The sequence below is a fragment of the Carcharhinus amblyrhynchos genome, chromosome 29, assembly GCF_965287045.1.
Source record: "Carcharhinus amblyrhynchos chromosome 29, sCarAmb.v2.hapA, whole genome shotgun sequence".
Taxonomy (NCBI): Eukaryota; Metazoa; Chordata; class Chondrichthyes; order Carcharhiniformes; family Carcharhinidae; genus Carcharhinus; species Carcharhinus amblyrhynchos.
In genome coordinates, this window is record NC_137352.1 from 8,083,069 (window position 1) to 8,099,418 (window position 16,350).

The 16,350-nt window shown below is 45.0% G+C and overlaps 1 protein-coding gene across 3 annotated transcripts in view; it reads left to right on the forward strand.

The window, feature by feature from the left end:
- Positions 1–16,350, forward strand: part of abcg4a (ATP-binding cassette, sub-family G (WHITE), member 4a) — a 146,790-nt gene that overhangs the window by 48,852 nt on the left and 81,588 nt on the right. For all 3 annotated transcript variants that reach the window (XM_080214503.1, XM_080214504.1, XM_080214505.1), the window contains exon 2: positions 723–960. In XM_080214503.1, the coding sequence (XP_080070629.1) occupies positions 723–960 (238 nt within the window). The remainder of the gene's footprint in view (positions 1–722; positions 961–16,350) is intronic.

The following is a 16,350-nucleotide window of genomic DNA, read 5'->3' on the forward strand; positions in this document are numbered from 1 at the left end:
GGTGAGAGGGGGAAAGTTTAAGGGAGATGTGTGGGGGGAGTTTTCATGCAGAGAGTGGTGGGTCCTTGGAATGCGCTGCCAGAGAAGGTGGTGGAAATGGGCACATTTAAGAGGCATCTGGATGAATACATGAATAGGGAGGAAATAGAGGGATATGGACCAAGTAAGGGCAGGTTTTTTTTGATGTATCTTTTGATTTGGTTTGATTTACTAATGTCACATGTATTAACGTACAGTGAAAAATATTGTTTCTTGTGCACTATACAAACAAAGCATACCATTCATAGAGAAGGAAAGGGGAGAGTGCAGAATATCATGTTACAGTCATCGCAAAGATGTAGAGAAAAATGAACTTAGTGCGAGATACGCCCATTCAGAAGTCTGATGGCAACAGGGAAGAAGCTGTTCTTGAGTCGGTTGGTACGTGAACTCAGACTGTTGTATCTTTTTCCCGATGGAAGAAGGTGGAAGAGAGAATGTCTGGTGTCCTTAATTATGCTTGCTGCTTCCCCGAGGCAATGACAAGTGTAGACAGAGTGAATGGATGGGAGGCTGGTTTGCGTGATAGATTGGGCTATGATAACAACGCTTTGTAATTGGGGCATCATGGTCAGCGCAGGCTTGGAGGGCCGAAGGGCCTGTTCCTGTGCTGTAATTCTCTTTGTTCTTTCTTTGTTATTCATCCACCCCAGTTTAATATTTTCCTCTCTCTTGTCCTGCAGCGCGGAGTGATGGCTGAGAAGCCGGCTGATCCTGGTTGTGTGTCGATCGCTTTAGAAGATACCGTGTGCAATGGAGGCTCCCAGGATGCCCCTCTCCTCACCACACACCTCAAGAAGGTGGAAAACCACATCACAGAGGCACAGAGATTCTCCCACCTGCCTAAACGCCCAGCAGTGGACATTGAGTTCAATGACCTCTCTTATTCTGTGAGCGAGGGATCCTGTTGGAAGAAGAGAGGTAGGGGAAGATTTATTTTGCTTCTTCGCACTTAAATATCAAGCTCATTTTTCACTCCAGACTTCATAGAACAGCAGTCGGCCATTTGACCCCTTAAACCCCTCCCATTATTCGATTACATCACACACAATCTGTATCTTAACTCAGTTTAGTTGCTTTGCTTCTGGATCTCTTGACGCTGAATTTAATCTCGTCACAACAGAAAATGTCCAAACAGCTTTTTGAAGGAGAGGGCTTTGATTACCTTTGTGTGAAGAATTGCTTCATACATCACCTGTGAATGACCTAGTTCTAATAAGTAGGTAAGGCTGTAACTAGATTCAATTAAGCTCAATGAAAAGGGAGAAAAATGCTCTGCTCCTTAAACACATAATCCAGCGTAACCCATTGTTTTATCCACAGTTGATAATGAATTGCACTTTAGTGCAGAATGTCTTAAGATTGATACTCCAAAGGGGAAGATTCTGCCTGACCAACTTCCTTATCCTCTTTTGACAAAGTCATAAGTTCAATGGACTGCAGGACACAAAAGGATATTACTGTAAATTCAAGCATCGGAGATTGAGGGTAGACCACAAGATTTAATAAGAATTGTCTCAAGGGTAGAACGCAACAAGTACTTATGAAAGGAGTTGGTGGCGTTGAGGGGTGATGGCGGGGGGCGGGGGGGGTGGAGGTAAATGTAATGAGTGAGATCTATGTGGGTCAACACTGGACCTAATTTGGAATCATAGAACCCTGACAATGCAAAAGGAGGCCATTTGGCCCATCGAGCCTGCACTGACAGTCATCCTACCCTGGCCCTATCCCCTTAACCCCACCTCACTGTGCCTACCCCAGTCCAATGTTGGCATCTCCACCTCTTGTCTGATGAAGATTGTCTTTTCTTATGGTGTTTAAGTTTAATTATTAGTATCATAGGTAGGCTTACATTAACAGTTACTGTGAAAATCATCTAGTCGCCGCACTCCGGTGCATGTTTGGGTACACTGAGAAAGAATTTAGTGTGGCCAGCGCATCTAACCTACACATCTTTTGGACTGTGTGAGGAAACCGGAGCACCTGGGGGAAATCCATGCGGACACAGGGAGAGCATGCAAACTCCACACAGACAGTGACCTAAGCCGAGAATCGAACCCAGGTCCGCTGTGCCAACCACTGTGCTACCGTGCCTCCCCAAAAGTTCAGAAAATCCCTGCTACAGTTAAATTATGGAAACTGGTGTCTACTAATTAGAAAACGCAAGTAAACACGGGCCCATTCTGGTTTACTGTGTATTCTCACACGAGATCCTAGGGGATTAGTGAAGTGACTCTATTATTGGAGTGAGCCGTTGGCCGAAAGCAATTGGCGATCTTCACTGTCCTTGTTCTCACATACCCTCCAAGCTAAGCGAAGGGGCAGGCAACCAAACTCGGTAATTTTGTGCCGCTGTAATTTGTAATTCGAACCTGTTTTGTTTGTGCCCAAGCAGCGCACATTTAAATTAACAGCCTCTTGTGTTGCTGTCGGACATGGCTGAAAACACGGGTATTTTGCGAGGATAATGTTTCTGTAATAGCCGCGAGACACAACGACTCGGGAGGCGGAAACTGAACAAAGCAACTCATTGTGAGACAAGCTGCGGACAGAGCGGAATGGGGAACGCAACTTTACTCCCCAACTCCCAGGCTCCATCTGAGATACCACGGCTCCCGGGCTCGCGCTCTCCTGCCGTGATTGGCCAGGGTTCACGCCCTCCACTGTGATAGGCCCACTGGGCCACATGATCTGCAATTGATCCCCATTTAAAAGGGCCACAGTTCCAGTGATTTGATTTGATCTGATTTATTATTGCCACATATATTTAGTGTACAGTCAAAAATATGTTTCTTGCACGCTGGACAGACAAAAGATGGCACAGCGGTTAGCGCTGCTGCCTCACAGCGCCAGGGACCCGGGTTCGATTTCCAGCTTGGGTCACCGTCTGTGGGAAGTTTGCACGTTCTCCTCATGTCTGCGTGGGTTTCCTCCTGGTGCTCCGGTTTCCACTCACAGGCCCAAAAACGCGCTGGTTAGGTGCGTTGGCCATGCTAAATTCTCCCTCAGTGTACCGGAAAGGTGCCAGAGTTTGGTGACCAGGGGATTTTCACATTATCTTCATTGCAGTGTTAATATGAGCCTACTTGTGATTAATAAATAAACTTTAACTTTACGTAAGGAAGGAAAGGAGAGACTGCAGAATGTAGTTTTACAGTCATAGCTAGGGCGCTCACCTTTGATTCTCAACCATTTTTTAACTAAAGCAGTCTGCAATATTTGATATTTGGAGGGGAGAAGTCATGTGCCTCAACTGGCCGTCTGTGTGGAGTCTGCACGTTCTCCCCGTGTCTGTGTGGGTTTCCTCCGGGTGCTCCGGTTTCCTCCCACAGCCTAAAGATGTGCAGTTTAGATGTATTGGCTGTGCTAAATTGCCACTTAATGTTCGGGGGATGCATAGGGTTGTGGGGAAAGGGCTTGGGTAGGATTGGGTGGGCTGGAGCAGGCTCGGTGGGCCGAATGGCCGCCTCCTGCACTGTAGGATTCTATGATTCTATGGAGGGGATTGCAGTTTGGAGGAACTTGTGAATTGTCATAAAATCATAGAATCCCTGTAATGGGCAGAACACGGACCGTGCAAAGTTCGTTGACCTCGGGTGGGATTTTCCAACATTGTGGCGGGTGTGGCCGGAAAATCCCACCCAAAATCTAACTAATGACTTTGATTAATCTCCTCCAGTTGTAGTTAATAATTGCATGGCAGGTGGATTCTTGAGTGATATTTCCAAGTTGCCAATAAACTTCATAGAATAATAGAATCCCTATAGTTCGAAGGAGACCATTTGGCCTATTGAGTGTGCACCAACTCTCTTCGTAACCCCATGTATTTACCCTATTGATCCCTCTAACCAACACATTTTGGAACACTAAGGGGTAATTTAGCATGGCTAATGCACCCAAGTCCAAGAAATCTCAGCGGTTCATTTGCCACAAGAGCCTCTAAAGGCGTTTTAGCACCGGGTCTGGTTCCTCATGCTCTGCGTGCAATGTAGGTGGGGTGAATCGAACCGCTACTCACCTCTTTTGTCTTGAGCACCCAGCTCACTCCCTTCTTTGTGTAGTCGGAGAGTAGACTCAGCTTCATTCACTGTGACCATTTCAGACTCAGAGGTTCCAATGATTGGAGAAGGGGAGTGGGGGGCCGGTGGGTCGCGGAAGTCTTTCCGAGGCTCCCAACGTACTGGGCATCCCTGCAGGGCTCCCTGATTGGCCAAGCCATTACTGCCTTCATCTGGGGGCTCATATTCTAATAGGACCACATCGTGGGCCTGGTCAAAGTCAATACAGTCGTTCTTTAATGGAATCTATCTGTTCACAAAATGACTGTCATATCTTGTGTGCAACAATAGTCAGTGCATTAAAGAAATCATTATAAATGCAGAACTGGAAGATAATGAAACATTATAGAACTACAAGTCCCTTTTCTTCCTATGTTTCTTTCTCTGTCTTGTCTCCCCCATCTCTCCCTTTCTCACTGTTTTTCTCCTGCTATCTCTCTATTTCTCTTACTCACTCTTGGTTTCTTGTTTTCCTCATTTACCTGCTGCTTACATTCGGGAGGGATATAAATGAGCAAGTGAACTGTGCTTGTACTACAGTAATTTATTCCTCAGGACACTGACCCCATTTGTAAGTGATGGTCATTGAATCCGCCTCACTGCGGAGATCAGTATGAGCCTGCTGGGTGAATACCTGAGGCAGGTCCATGCAGGGGAGACTTTTCCCTCTGACTGTCATTGTGCTTGGCTCGCTTTGTAGACTGACTGGGAGCTACCTGTTTAAATTTTGAATTATGTATCATTCAGCATTGCCGCGTTGCCCAGTTAAACAGCGGTGTAGTGGTTAGCACTGCTGCCTCACAGCGCCGGGGACCTGAGTTTGATTCCCAGCTTGGTTCACTGTGTGGAATTTGCGCGTTCTCCCTGTGTCTGTGTGGGTTTCCTCTGGGTGCTCTGATTTCCTCCCACAATCTGAAAGATGTGTTGGTTAGGTGCATTGACCCGAACAGGTGCCAGACTGTGGCGACTAGGGGAATTTCACAGTAATTTCATTGCAGCGTTAATGTGAGCCTTACTTGTTACTAATAAATAAACTTCAACTTTAAATTTGTTTTGAAACTTCTCCTGATCTGTAGCTGGCTCCCAGTGAGATTGTATGATCGTTAATGCGCTGTGATGACATCATCCTATGGTCTAATGCCAACCCATTTTTAAAAATTTAATTTTCAACCTTGTGCAACTAATGCAGATCTAGAAATGAGCCCAGCCCAGAGAGGTCAAATATTAAATGCAATTCCTGATGCTAAACCAAGTCATCCATACTAAGAAGACCCCAGCTTTGATCTCCTGCTGGGTTAACAGATGATGGTAGAGTTATGGTAAGAGTCCTTCATACCATGGGGAGACAAAACAATTCCTTTATTTGTTCTCAGGATATGAACATTGCTGGCTAGGCCAGCATTTATTGCCCATCCCTAAACGCCCTTGAGAAGATGGTATCAAGCCATCTCCTTGAACTGCTGCAGTTCATGTGATGTAGGTATATCCACAGTGCTCTTAGGGAGTGAGGAGAGGAGGTTGTTTCCAGGATTTTGGACCGGGAATATATTTCCAGATCCTCGTGGGAATATATTTCCATGGTCCTCATGTGGCTAGGTGGGGAACTTAGAGGTGGTGCTGGGAGTCCCAGGCATCTGATGGCCTCGTCTTCCAGGTAGTGGAGTTGGTAGGTTTGGAAGACTGGTCAATGGAGAAGGCTGGTCAGTGGAGAATAGCAAGTTGCTGTGGGTGCATCTGGCAGATGGTACACAGTGCTGCTGCTGTGTGCTGGAGGAAGTGAATGTTTATGACAGTGTATGGGTTTTGTGATGAACATACATTCGGAATCAGCAATTCTTTTTGAAACTGCAGACCGGTTGTAGGGGTTATGACTCCTCCGTTGGATCTCATGTTCAGTTGGTCAACACACATTTGTCATTGCTTTCCACTGTATGTACAGTCTGGTGGATCCCCACAAGCACTCTGCCCTGTAATAATCTCTATCTGCGGACTGGATTGATGTCACAGTCGTTTACAATTGCAAGCATCAGCTCCCTTCATCCCCCTCTTCAATCATCTTTACTCTTTGCCCTTACAGCCTCAAGGTTTTGGCAGTTGATAACACCATAATTCTTCTTGGTTGAAGTAATGTATGGACCAAGTGTCCATTCTATATTTGATCAGGCATTTTATTTTTACGTACTGTAAGCAGAACCACAAGAATACCTGTTTGGAGGCAAAGGCCACCTCTGCACCCACGCTGGTGGAGGTGGGGTTTTTTTATTTGTATTTTTGGGCTGTGTGCATCACTGGCTGGGCCAGCATTTGTTACCTATCCCTAACTGCCCTACATTTCAGAGGGAATTTGAGAGTCATCCTCATTGCTATGGGTCTGGAGTCACATGTAGGCCAGACCAGGAAGGACAAAGAACAAAGAAAATTACGGCGCAGGAACAGGCCCTTCAGCCCTCCAAGCCTGCACCGACCATGCTGCCCGACTGAACTAAAACCCCCCAGCCTTCCGGGACCATATTCCCATCCTAATCATGTATTTGTCAAGATGCCCCTGAAAAGCCACTATCGTATCCACTTCTGCTACCTCCCCCGGCAGCCAGTTCCAGGCACCCACCACCTTCTGTGTAAAAAATCTGCCTCGTACAACTAGACGGCTGACTCCCTTCCCTAAAGAACGTTGGTGAGCAGGATGGGTTTTTACAACATTCGACAATGGGTTCATGGTCATCTTTAGACTTTTAATTGGCAGCTCCCCTACAACGTGCCCCTTGGTACGACATACCATCACACCAAGTAAGTTTGGTTGAGATTGGAGACGTTTGCCCACAAGGGGAGAGATGGACATTTCACTTAGATTCAAATGAACCCAGATGAGAGTGATATGAAGTGGAATCGAGGATGCACGTGCGAATCTGAGTGGGAGGAGAGGTGGGGATGGGGGAGTTGGAGGAAGAGGCATTGTGAGGGGGGAACCAGGTCAAGCCTGAGGCATGTTCACTCTGAACAACATGAATACAGACATAAACGGACTAAAAGGCAAGAGCTCCGGAAATGGGCCCGTGAAGAATTTTGTTTTCGCAAATCGCATTTTTAGCTTCGTGTTTAACTTGATTGGATGTGGCCCAAAAGTGATTCTCATCCATTAGTCATGTTGTTCAATCTTCAAAGCCCTTATTATACATTACCTAAAAGCTGGATGGATTTTTATGACCACTTGAGAAATCTGATCTCTTTGCTTTGTGGGTTGGGGAAGTAAAGCTTTGTGATTTGGATACAGGTTGAGAATTTGACCTGTTTATCTTGGTGTAGTTATACTGGTGAAGGGAAAGAGAGGTGCAGACAGCAAACTATATTGCCAATTTCTTCCTCTTGATGGATTTTAATGAATTATGCTAAGCCCTGGTGAACGCTCAGAAAAAAAAGGACACAAAGGCCATTGAAGCCACCATGGTGGCACAGTGGCTAGCACTGCTGCCCTACAGTGCCAGGGTCGCAGGTTCAAATCCCGGCTTGGGTCACTGCCTGCGTGGAGTTTGCACGTTCTCCCTGTGTCTGCATGGGTTTCCTCTGGGTGCCCTGGTTTTCCCACCACGCTCCAAAGATGTGTGGGTTAGGTTGATTGGCCGTGCTGAATTATCCCTTAGTGTCAGGGGGATTAATAAGGTAAATATGTGGAGTTATGGGAATAGGGCCTGGGTGGGATTGTTGTCAGCGCGGGCTGAATGGCCTCCTGCACTGCAGGGATTCTATGATTGCAGTGAATTGTGAGCTGTTTCTGCTGTGATAACTTTGCGAGATTTTACTTAACCTCTTCGGAGAAGCGAGCAAACTTCCAAGAGGGAGATGTGAGCTTTGCCCGACCAATGACAATCATTGAGGGACTGTAGTCATGCAGGTGATTTGACCTGGTGCCTTGTAGTTGTATTATCACGTATATCTGATTACTATCATAAACTTTTTTTTGGTTTTTAAAAGACGTAAGTTTTTAAAAGTTCATTGTTCATCTGGCACATTCCAGGAGTTTCTCTATCCGGATGAGTTGACCGAATCTTGTCATTGTGTGGAATCCAAAATGGCTGCCGAGCTTGTCTCTCCAACAGCAGACTTGAGTGATCAAAAGTAATTAAACGTGTGAAGCCTTTTGCAATAAGTTGCCATGTAAGAAAGTATAGCTTTTTTTTCTGATTAAACTTGTACTTTTGTGATGAGGCCAGAAAGGTTATTATGAACTCCGGGGATTTTGCACTAATAGGATAACCTTGGATCTGTGCCAGGTTATAGTAAGGTCCCATCGCATAATCAGTGAGTTATTTATATAAGCTCAGAGCAACTTGCTCAATCACTGGGAACAGTAGAGAAAGACTTGCATTTGATTGGCGCCAATCACATCCACAGGATATCCCCAAAGTGCTTTATATCCAATGGATCATAGAATCCCTACAGTCCAAAAGGAGGCCATTCAGCCCGTCGAGTTTCCACCAACTCTGCCTCAACCACAATCGCACCCAGTCCCTATCCCCTTACATTTACCCTAGCTGGGCCCCCTAACCCTAAGGGGCAATTTAGCATGGCCAATCCACCTGACCCGCACATCTTTGAACTGTGGGAGGAAACCAGAGCACTTGGAGAAAACCCTTGCAGATATGGGAGAATGTGCAAACTCAACACAGACAATGACCCAAGCTGCGAATTGAACCCAGATCCCTGATGCTGTGAGGCAGCAGTGCTAACCATTGTGCCACCATGCCACTCCTGCTCTTAAGGTTGGTGGTCACCTTGAACACAACTGTGTGTCTCACTAAACCATTGCAGAGGGCAGTTAAGAGTCAACCACATTGTTGTGACTATGGAGTCACATGTAGGCCAGAGTGGGTAAGGATGGCAGATTTCCTTCTCTAAAGGACATGAGTGAACTAGATGGATTTTTACAACAATCAGTGATAGTTTCGTGGTCACCTTCACTGAGACTAGCTTCCAATTCCAGATTATTTTTTAATCAAATTTTTAATTAATTTAGTCCCCATTATCGGTTAACCTGGTGGGATTTGAATCCATGAACCCAGAGCATTCTGGGCTTCTGGGTTAGATCCCTTAGACCCTGAAATAAAAAGTGGGGCCACCACTCCCCTCAACTGGCACATAGACCCCTCATCATGCAGTACCTCCAGCCTGAACTGTGACGCCTCAATCCAACAAGTTGTACTGGGGATGCTTTTTTGGCACCCCTGATGTGTTTATAAAAGAAGAGGACGGGACCTCTGAATAACAGTGGGACTGCCTGTTCAGTACCCAGGTGGGAAGTCGACTCAGTGTGTTCCACAGTCGGTCCTCCATGAATCTAAATCAAGCCCACTGAGTTTAAAAGTAACAGCAGAAAGGATCTTCAGCAAACTTCACCCAGAAGAAGCCAAAGAAGTAACTTTTACTAAATTTTGTAACCAATCTGAGTGGGAATTCCATCTGTAATCATTAGTAACACCATCATATCAAGAGAAGATATTTTATACAGCTCTCTGTAATGACATGAAGTGTGCTCTCTCAAGGGCCAGTGATAGCAGACTCAATAGCTACTTTCAAAAGGGCATTGGATAAATATTTGAAGGGGAAAAGATTGCAGGGCAGTGGACAGATAAGCCGGGAATTGGATTGATTGGATAGCTCTTTCAGCCGGGGAACTGATAGGATAACTCCGTCAAGGAGCTGGTACAGGGGCAATGGATCGAATGGCCTCCTTCTGTGCTGCATTGTTCTGGGATTCTAGGTCTCTGGATGTATATTTTTAATCCCAATTCTGTGTGCATTCGCAGATAGCTTGTGAGTAGAAATATAATGAAAACAAGCCAGTGAAATCATTCACGGCCCAATTAATTGTGTTGTTTGCCTGTAGTCAGGAGCAAGGATGTGAAGGTGCTGTTGTTATTGCTGAGCTCACAGGGGCTTTTTCTGACAAACCGCACTGAGTTCAGTGTGTGGTCTGCAGCCAATGAAAGCTATTTGGGTCATTGCTGGTTAATGACATGTAGAAACTTCCCTCACAGATGCTGGTAATGATCTACCGTAAGCTCGCTGCAGATAAATCTTAATTGAGGCTCATGTGTATCGAGCATTGCAGCGAAACTGAGCAAGAACAGAATCAGGATTCTGTAGATGTCGGTATATCAAATAAAGGTGCTAATGGTGACGGATGACTATTACTTTGCCAATTTGCGTCTCAGTCAAGGTTAATATGACGAGTTTGCAATGTAGTTACATCACAAGGACTCAGGCAGCTGTTGGAAAAAGCATCTTGAGGGAGAGTAACGTGACATCACTGGAAGGGAAGCGTGACCTGTGACCCAGTCGTCTTTCACTTTGGCCTTTGAGCAGAAAACGCTGCACATGGCTCTGCTGCTGATTTCTTCAAGCTCTCTACCTTTTATAAACCAGCAATGACTCTATGTTTACACCACAATCCGAAATGAGCATTTGATGCCTTTATACCATTGTCTGATGTTCAATGGTCGCCAAACAAAGTGGCAGCAAGATTAAGTACAGGTGCGACCTGGTAAACAGCTTAGATCATGTTACATGACATAGTGACATTAGTGTACCTTAAGAGATGTTTATTTTAAATCATGATCTCTGCAGCTCTCACAGTCAGTGTTTCTCAGCTCACAGCCTGAGCTGATGCCATTACAGTACCAGCTTGACTGGAGATATCCTTTTATTGCTGCTTAAACAGGGGTTTGTTTAATTTTGCTGGGATGTTGACGATTCTGCATCGTTAAGGAAAAAACTGGTTGGAAGATCAGATTTTCTCATTTTCAGTTTGGAGCTGCAGTTTCAGAGTTTTAGAAGGGGCAGCAAGCTGAAAAGAAGTCTTTCTCTCTCTTTCTGGTTTTGGAAATTCTGCTGGTCATCTGAAAGCTAGGTCTTGCCTTTCTGAAGGGAGAATCTGCTGTTGGTGGCTTGTCTAGAGCCCCTGGTGTTTTGGGAAGCTGTTCTGACCTCAGACTGTCCTGAGTTTATCCAGAGAACTGCAGACCTCATCCAAAGGACTCAATTCCAGTATCTCGTGAGCATTAGTCTTTACTGTATTAAACCTGTTTGAAGGATCTTGCTTATGGGATTGGTTTGATTAGGACCGCTCCTATATTCATGAAGGGATATACTTAATGAATTTAGGAGCTGGAGTACTGTGTGCAGTTTTGGTCGCCTCACTTGCGGAAGGATATGTTGGCCTTGGAGGGAGTGCAGAGGAGGTTCACCAGGCTGATACCGGAGATGAGGGGGTTGGCCTATGAAGAGAGACTAAATAGACTGCGTCTGTACTCGTTGGAGTTTAGAAGGCTGAGGGGGGATCTTATAGAGATGTATAAGATAATGAAGGGGATGGATAGGGTAGAGGTAGAGAGATTCTTCCGGCTTAGAAAGGATAGCAGGACTAGAGGGCACAGCCTCAAGATAAGGGGGGGGGGGGGTTGCAGTTTAGATCAGAGTTGAGGAGGAACTTCTTCACTCAAAGGGTGATGAATCTCTGGAATTCTCTGCCCGTTGAAGCTGTGGAGGCTACCTCACTAAATATATTTTAGTCACGGGTAGATAGGTTTCTGATAGACAGGGGAATTAAGGGTTATGGGGAGAAAGCAGGAAAGTGGAACTGATCCACTTCAGATCAGCCATGATCTTATTGAATGGCGGGGCAGGCTCGAAGGGCTAGATGGCCTACTCCTGCTCCTATTTCTAATATACATTATTGTGGTTGTTTTGGTGTTGTTTCTAATTGATAGAAATTATTGCTAATATTCTTACTATACACGTTAACTATATTGTAAACAAACTTTGTTTGATAAAAGCTCTCTTGTGGGTCATTTGAGTCATACCTGAAGTGAAACATCTCATGCTTACCGTAGCCAAATTCAAGATGCAAAACTTATGATCCAGACAGGCTCCATGAAACACTTTGGATTTTCTGACCTGGACCATATTAACATGAGTTGACCCTCAACATTCCGGTCAGACTGCAATGAGTTCATAGCTTTGGAGAAACCAAGAACATTGAAGAGCTGCTGAAAAATTGATGCAAATACCAAAAGATCCTCACAGCTTATAGGTCCTTATTACAACTTTGATTGTTGATGCAACTCTTAGAAAAACCAACCTCAGCAGAACATGTGGAAGCTGTGACTTTCTGTACGCACCAAGGAAATTCCCAACTTTTCAGCAATTCTGTAAGACTTGTGGCAGAAAACACCATTGTCAGCGACACTGCACTAGAGCAAAGGCGATGCTGCGACAAAGAGCAATGCATTGATCTAAACACTGACAAAGTGGGTATTTTCAAGCAACGAAAATGACCATCTGGACCCACATGAAGGGATTGACAAACCAGAAAATGCCAATAATATATATGATGGGGTGAAGAGTGGTGAACACAACTTTCACATGGTCACTCTCATGGAAAACATGGATACTGTCACACCACCTGCAGTGTTTGCCAAGGTCAAGTGATCTGTTCACAGAAAGTTGGCAGCTGTTTGTTATTGACCAGGATTGACACCGGGACAGGCGCTGTACTACCCTGGTAAATTGCAAAAGACATTTACCAACAAATGTGGGAGGCCATGGCGAAACCAATAACTGGGCAGCTTCCAGCATACAATGGTACACTTATTCCGTGTGCACGGTCCTGGAGTACAAGCATAGGCAAACTTCCTGGGTGCCACAGATGCCCTGAGTCCCAGAGAATAAGGGTGTATGTCCATTGACATGCTGTAATCTTGCACTAGTGGTGATCCATGGAATCTGTCAGGCCGCGTATCGCAGGTCAAGGTCAGAACCTACTCCCCCTCCCTCAGTTCGCAACCCAATGTCGATGTTTTGACAGGGGTTGTGAGCGCCAAGGAAGCTGCAATATTATATTGGTATATTCTGCACAATGCATATAGCAGCAACTACAAGAAGAAACAGTGAATGATTCCACACTACAGACACTATGGAAAGCCATAATGGAAAGATGGCCTGATTGAATCGAACATGTCCATGAACAAGCAAGACTAGTTTTGCCTTGAGAATCTCCAAGGGACTCATTTTTAAAGGCAGGCGGGTCATCATACGGGAATCTTTGTGACCTAATGTCCTTCAACAACTTTATCACTCACACATTGGCATTGAATGTACAAGAAGGCTCGCAAGAGAGACCACCTATTGGCCGATTATGAGCAATGACATTGAAGTAATTGTCAAGAACTGTGAGGCATGTCAAGAGCGTATGCCAGATTAGCACAAAGAATCACTGATTCCATCTGAAGTTCCTAAGCATCCAAAGTCCAAAATCGCACCCGCCCTCTTTCAAGTCCATGGCACTGACTTAATCGTCATTGTCACATACTTTACTAAGCATCCCATTATTCAACAGTTGCACAGTACATCAAGTACAACTGTCGTGCAGACTCTTAGAGTACAAATCTCAATTTATTTTGTGTGCCCATGGAGATCACTGTGGCAAACAGTCTATTTACTGGTAAGTCATTTCAGGCTGTGTGAGAGAAGTGGAATACCAATCACACTACTTCTTCGCCTCATTACCTTAAACCTAACAGCCTGGCTGAACAAATAATTTGCACGGTAAGATCCCTGATCCTCAAATGTGGACCAACCAATCCAGATCTACATCTTGCAATGTTACATCTGAGAGCAACACCTTTTAAGTGAAAATATTTCACCTCTGGGATCTTGGGTTCACGTCACACTATCTGAAACCACCACAACTTGCCTGGACTTGCAAAATCTCACTAACTGTCCTGGCTGGAAACAATACACATCTCTTTAACCTGTGCTTAAAGCCCTTCCCACTCACATTGTCTGTACCTTTAAGAATTGATTAGCTGTAAAGACTCGCATTCCAATCATTATGCATGTAAATTGAGTTTGTGTCTTTGTGTCATTTTTACGACCAGAACTCCCAGCCACCTGATGAAGGGACAGGCTGTCCTGAAAGCTTGCGGCGTTTGCTACAAATAAACCTGTTTGGACTTTAAACTGGTGTTGTGGGATTTCTTTGTGTTTTACCTCAGTCCAATGCCGGCATCTCCATATCAGAGCTCTTGTTTGGCAGACTAGAATTTACCCATTTACCTTCTCTTACCATTGTGTCCTCTCAGAAACTAGGCAATGGCAACTTTTAAAACTGCAAAAGAAGATGAAAAATTGCAGGTGCAGAATTGCCGATTTTACAGTTGGGACAGCTAAGGATCCTGCAGATGGTACATGGCAATCAGCCAAAGTGGTGAGGGTGTGTTTGGAACCAATTCTGATGAAGTCATCACACACAAATGCACAACAGTGAGATGTAACCAAGGACAAATCAGGTCCATTCCAGCTCCTTTACAGCCGGTGTTACCCTCTTGCATTGAGGGCAAGATCCTGAATGCATGTGGGAACCACATCCACGAATGATAATCCCATCGATAGTGAGCAATTGAAGAAACTTCCAGCCAAGGTTTCCATCAGAAAGCCTGAGCATACCAGCAGATTACCTTCTGGTCTTGATTCTCATTGATTCTATATACTTACTTATTGGCAACTGAACATAAACATAGCAGCACAGTGGTTAGCACTGCTGCCTCACAGTGTCAGGGACCTGGGTTTAATTCTGGCCTCGGGTCACTGTCTGTGTGGAGTTTGCACATTCTCCCCATGTCTGCGTGGGTTTCCTCCAGGTGCTCTAGTTTTCTCCCACAATCCAGAGATGTGCAGCTTAGGTGGATTGGCCATGCTAGCTAGGGTGAATACATGGAGTCATGGAGATAGGGGCCGAGTGGGATTGTTGTCTGTGGAGGCCCAATGGGCCGAATGGCTTCCTTCTGCACCATAATGATCCTATAAGTAGGATGCTCTTTTGGAGAGTTGGTGCAGACTCGATGGGGTGAATGGTTTTCTTTCTGCAATACAGGGATTCTATGGTAATATACAGTAAGAAGTCTCACAACACCAGGTGAAAATCCAACAGGTTTATTTGGAATCATGAGCTTTCAGAGCACTGCTCCTTCATCAGGCGAGTGGAGCTTAGTTCACAAACATGATAAATGTCGACAAAGGCACAATTGCAAGACAATTACAGATTGAATGTGAAGAACAGTTGGAATGCCAGTCTTTTCAGATAATTAAGTCTTTACAGGTATGGAGAGGGATTAAAGAGGTGTGAATTGTCTCAAGCCAGGACAGTTAGTAGGATTTTGCAGACTCAGTCCAAATGAAGGGGGTTACATGTAGTGTGACATGAACCCAAGATGCCAGTTGAGGCCACCCTCACGCTTGCAGAACTTGGCTATCAGCTTCTGCTCGGCGATTCTGCAGCGTCCTCTTTAACCCGTGATAATCCCTCTCTCCACATATACTGTTTATACCTGTAAAGACTCACATTCCAACCATTCTTCACATTCCAGTCTATAATTATCTTGCAGTTGTGTCTTGGTCTACACATGCCATGTTTGTGAACTAACCTCCACTCACCTGATGATGGAGCAGTGCTCCGAAAACTCGTGATTCCAAATAAACCTGTTGGACTTTAACCTGGTGTTGTGAGATTCCTTAACTGTGCCCACCCCAGACCAAGGCCGGCATCTACTCTTCATGTTAACGTATAGCAGCAGACTCAACAAGCTGACAATACAAGGTTACCCTGAGTGCCACTTTGCAGAGAAGCATGACGCGGTAACCATGCCAGCCTTAAGGCAAGCTTTCACTGCCCTATTTTGTGGTGATTGATGCTTTGACAGAATTAACACAGAGACTGGTTCGCTTTGTACTGAAAATAAAGCATAGATTCCTCACTGCAGTTGTGATTATTCTGTGTCTATTTTCATATTAATCAAGATGAAAGATGTCACTTTGGGTTCCTGGTCTTGGTATCAACCATTCCACAGTCTAAGTGACCAAATGTAAACTTCCTTTCACTTTATCCAATACGATAAGTGGGAGAGTAACCCGCTGTGTTAGCATATGGTGCTGCTGCGTTGAGAAAAGGCAAGGCAGAATGATGAGTGGTCTTTAAAATTATGAAGACATTCAACAAGGCAAATATGTTCCCAAGATGTTCCCAATTGTGGGGGAGTCCAAAACACACGGTCGTAAATATCAGATGGTTGCCAGTAAATTCAGATAAGAATTCAAGAGATATTTCTTTACTCAGCATGTGGTTAGGATGTGAAACTCACTGCAGTGGTTGGTGCAATTTGCATAGATGCATAAGAGGAAGCCTTGAGGGGGAACAGAATGG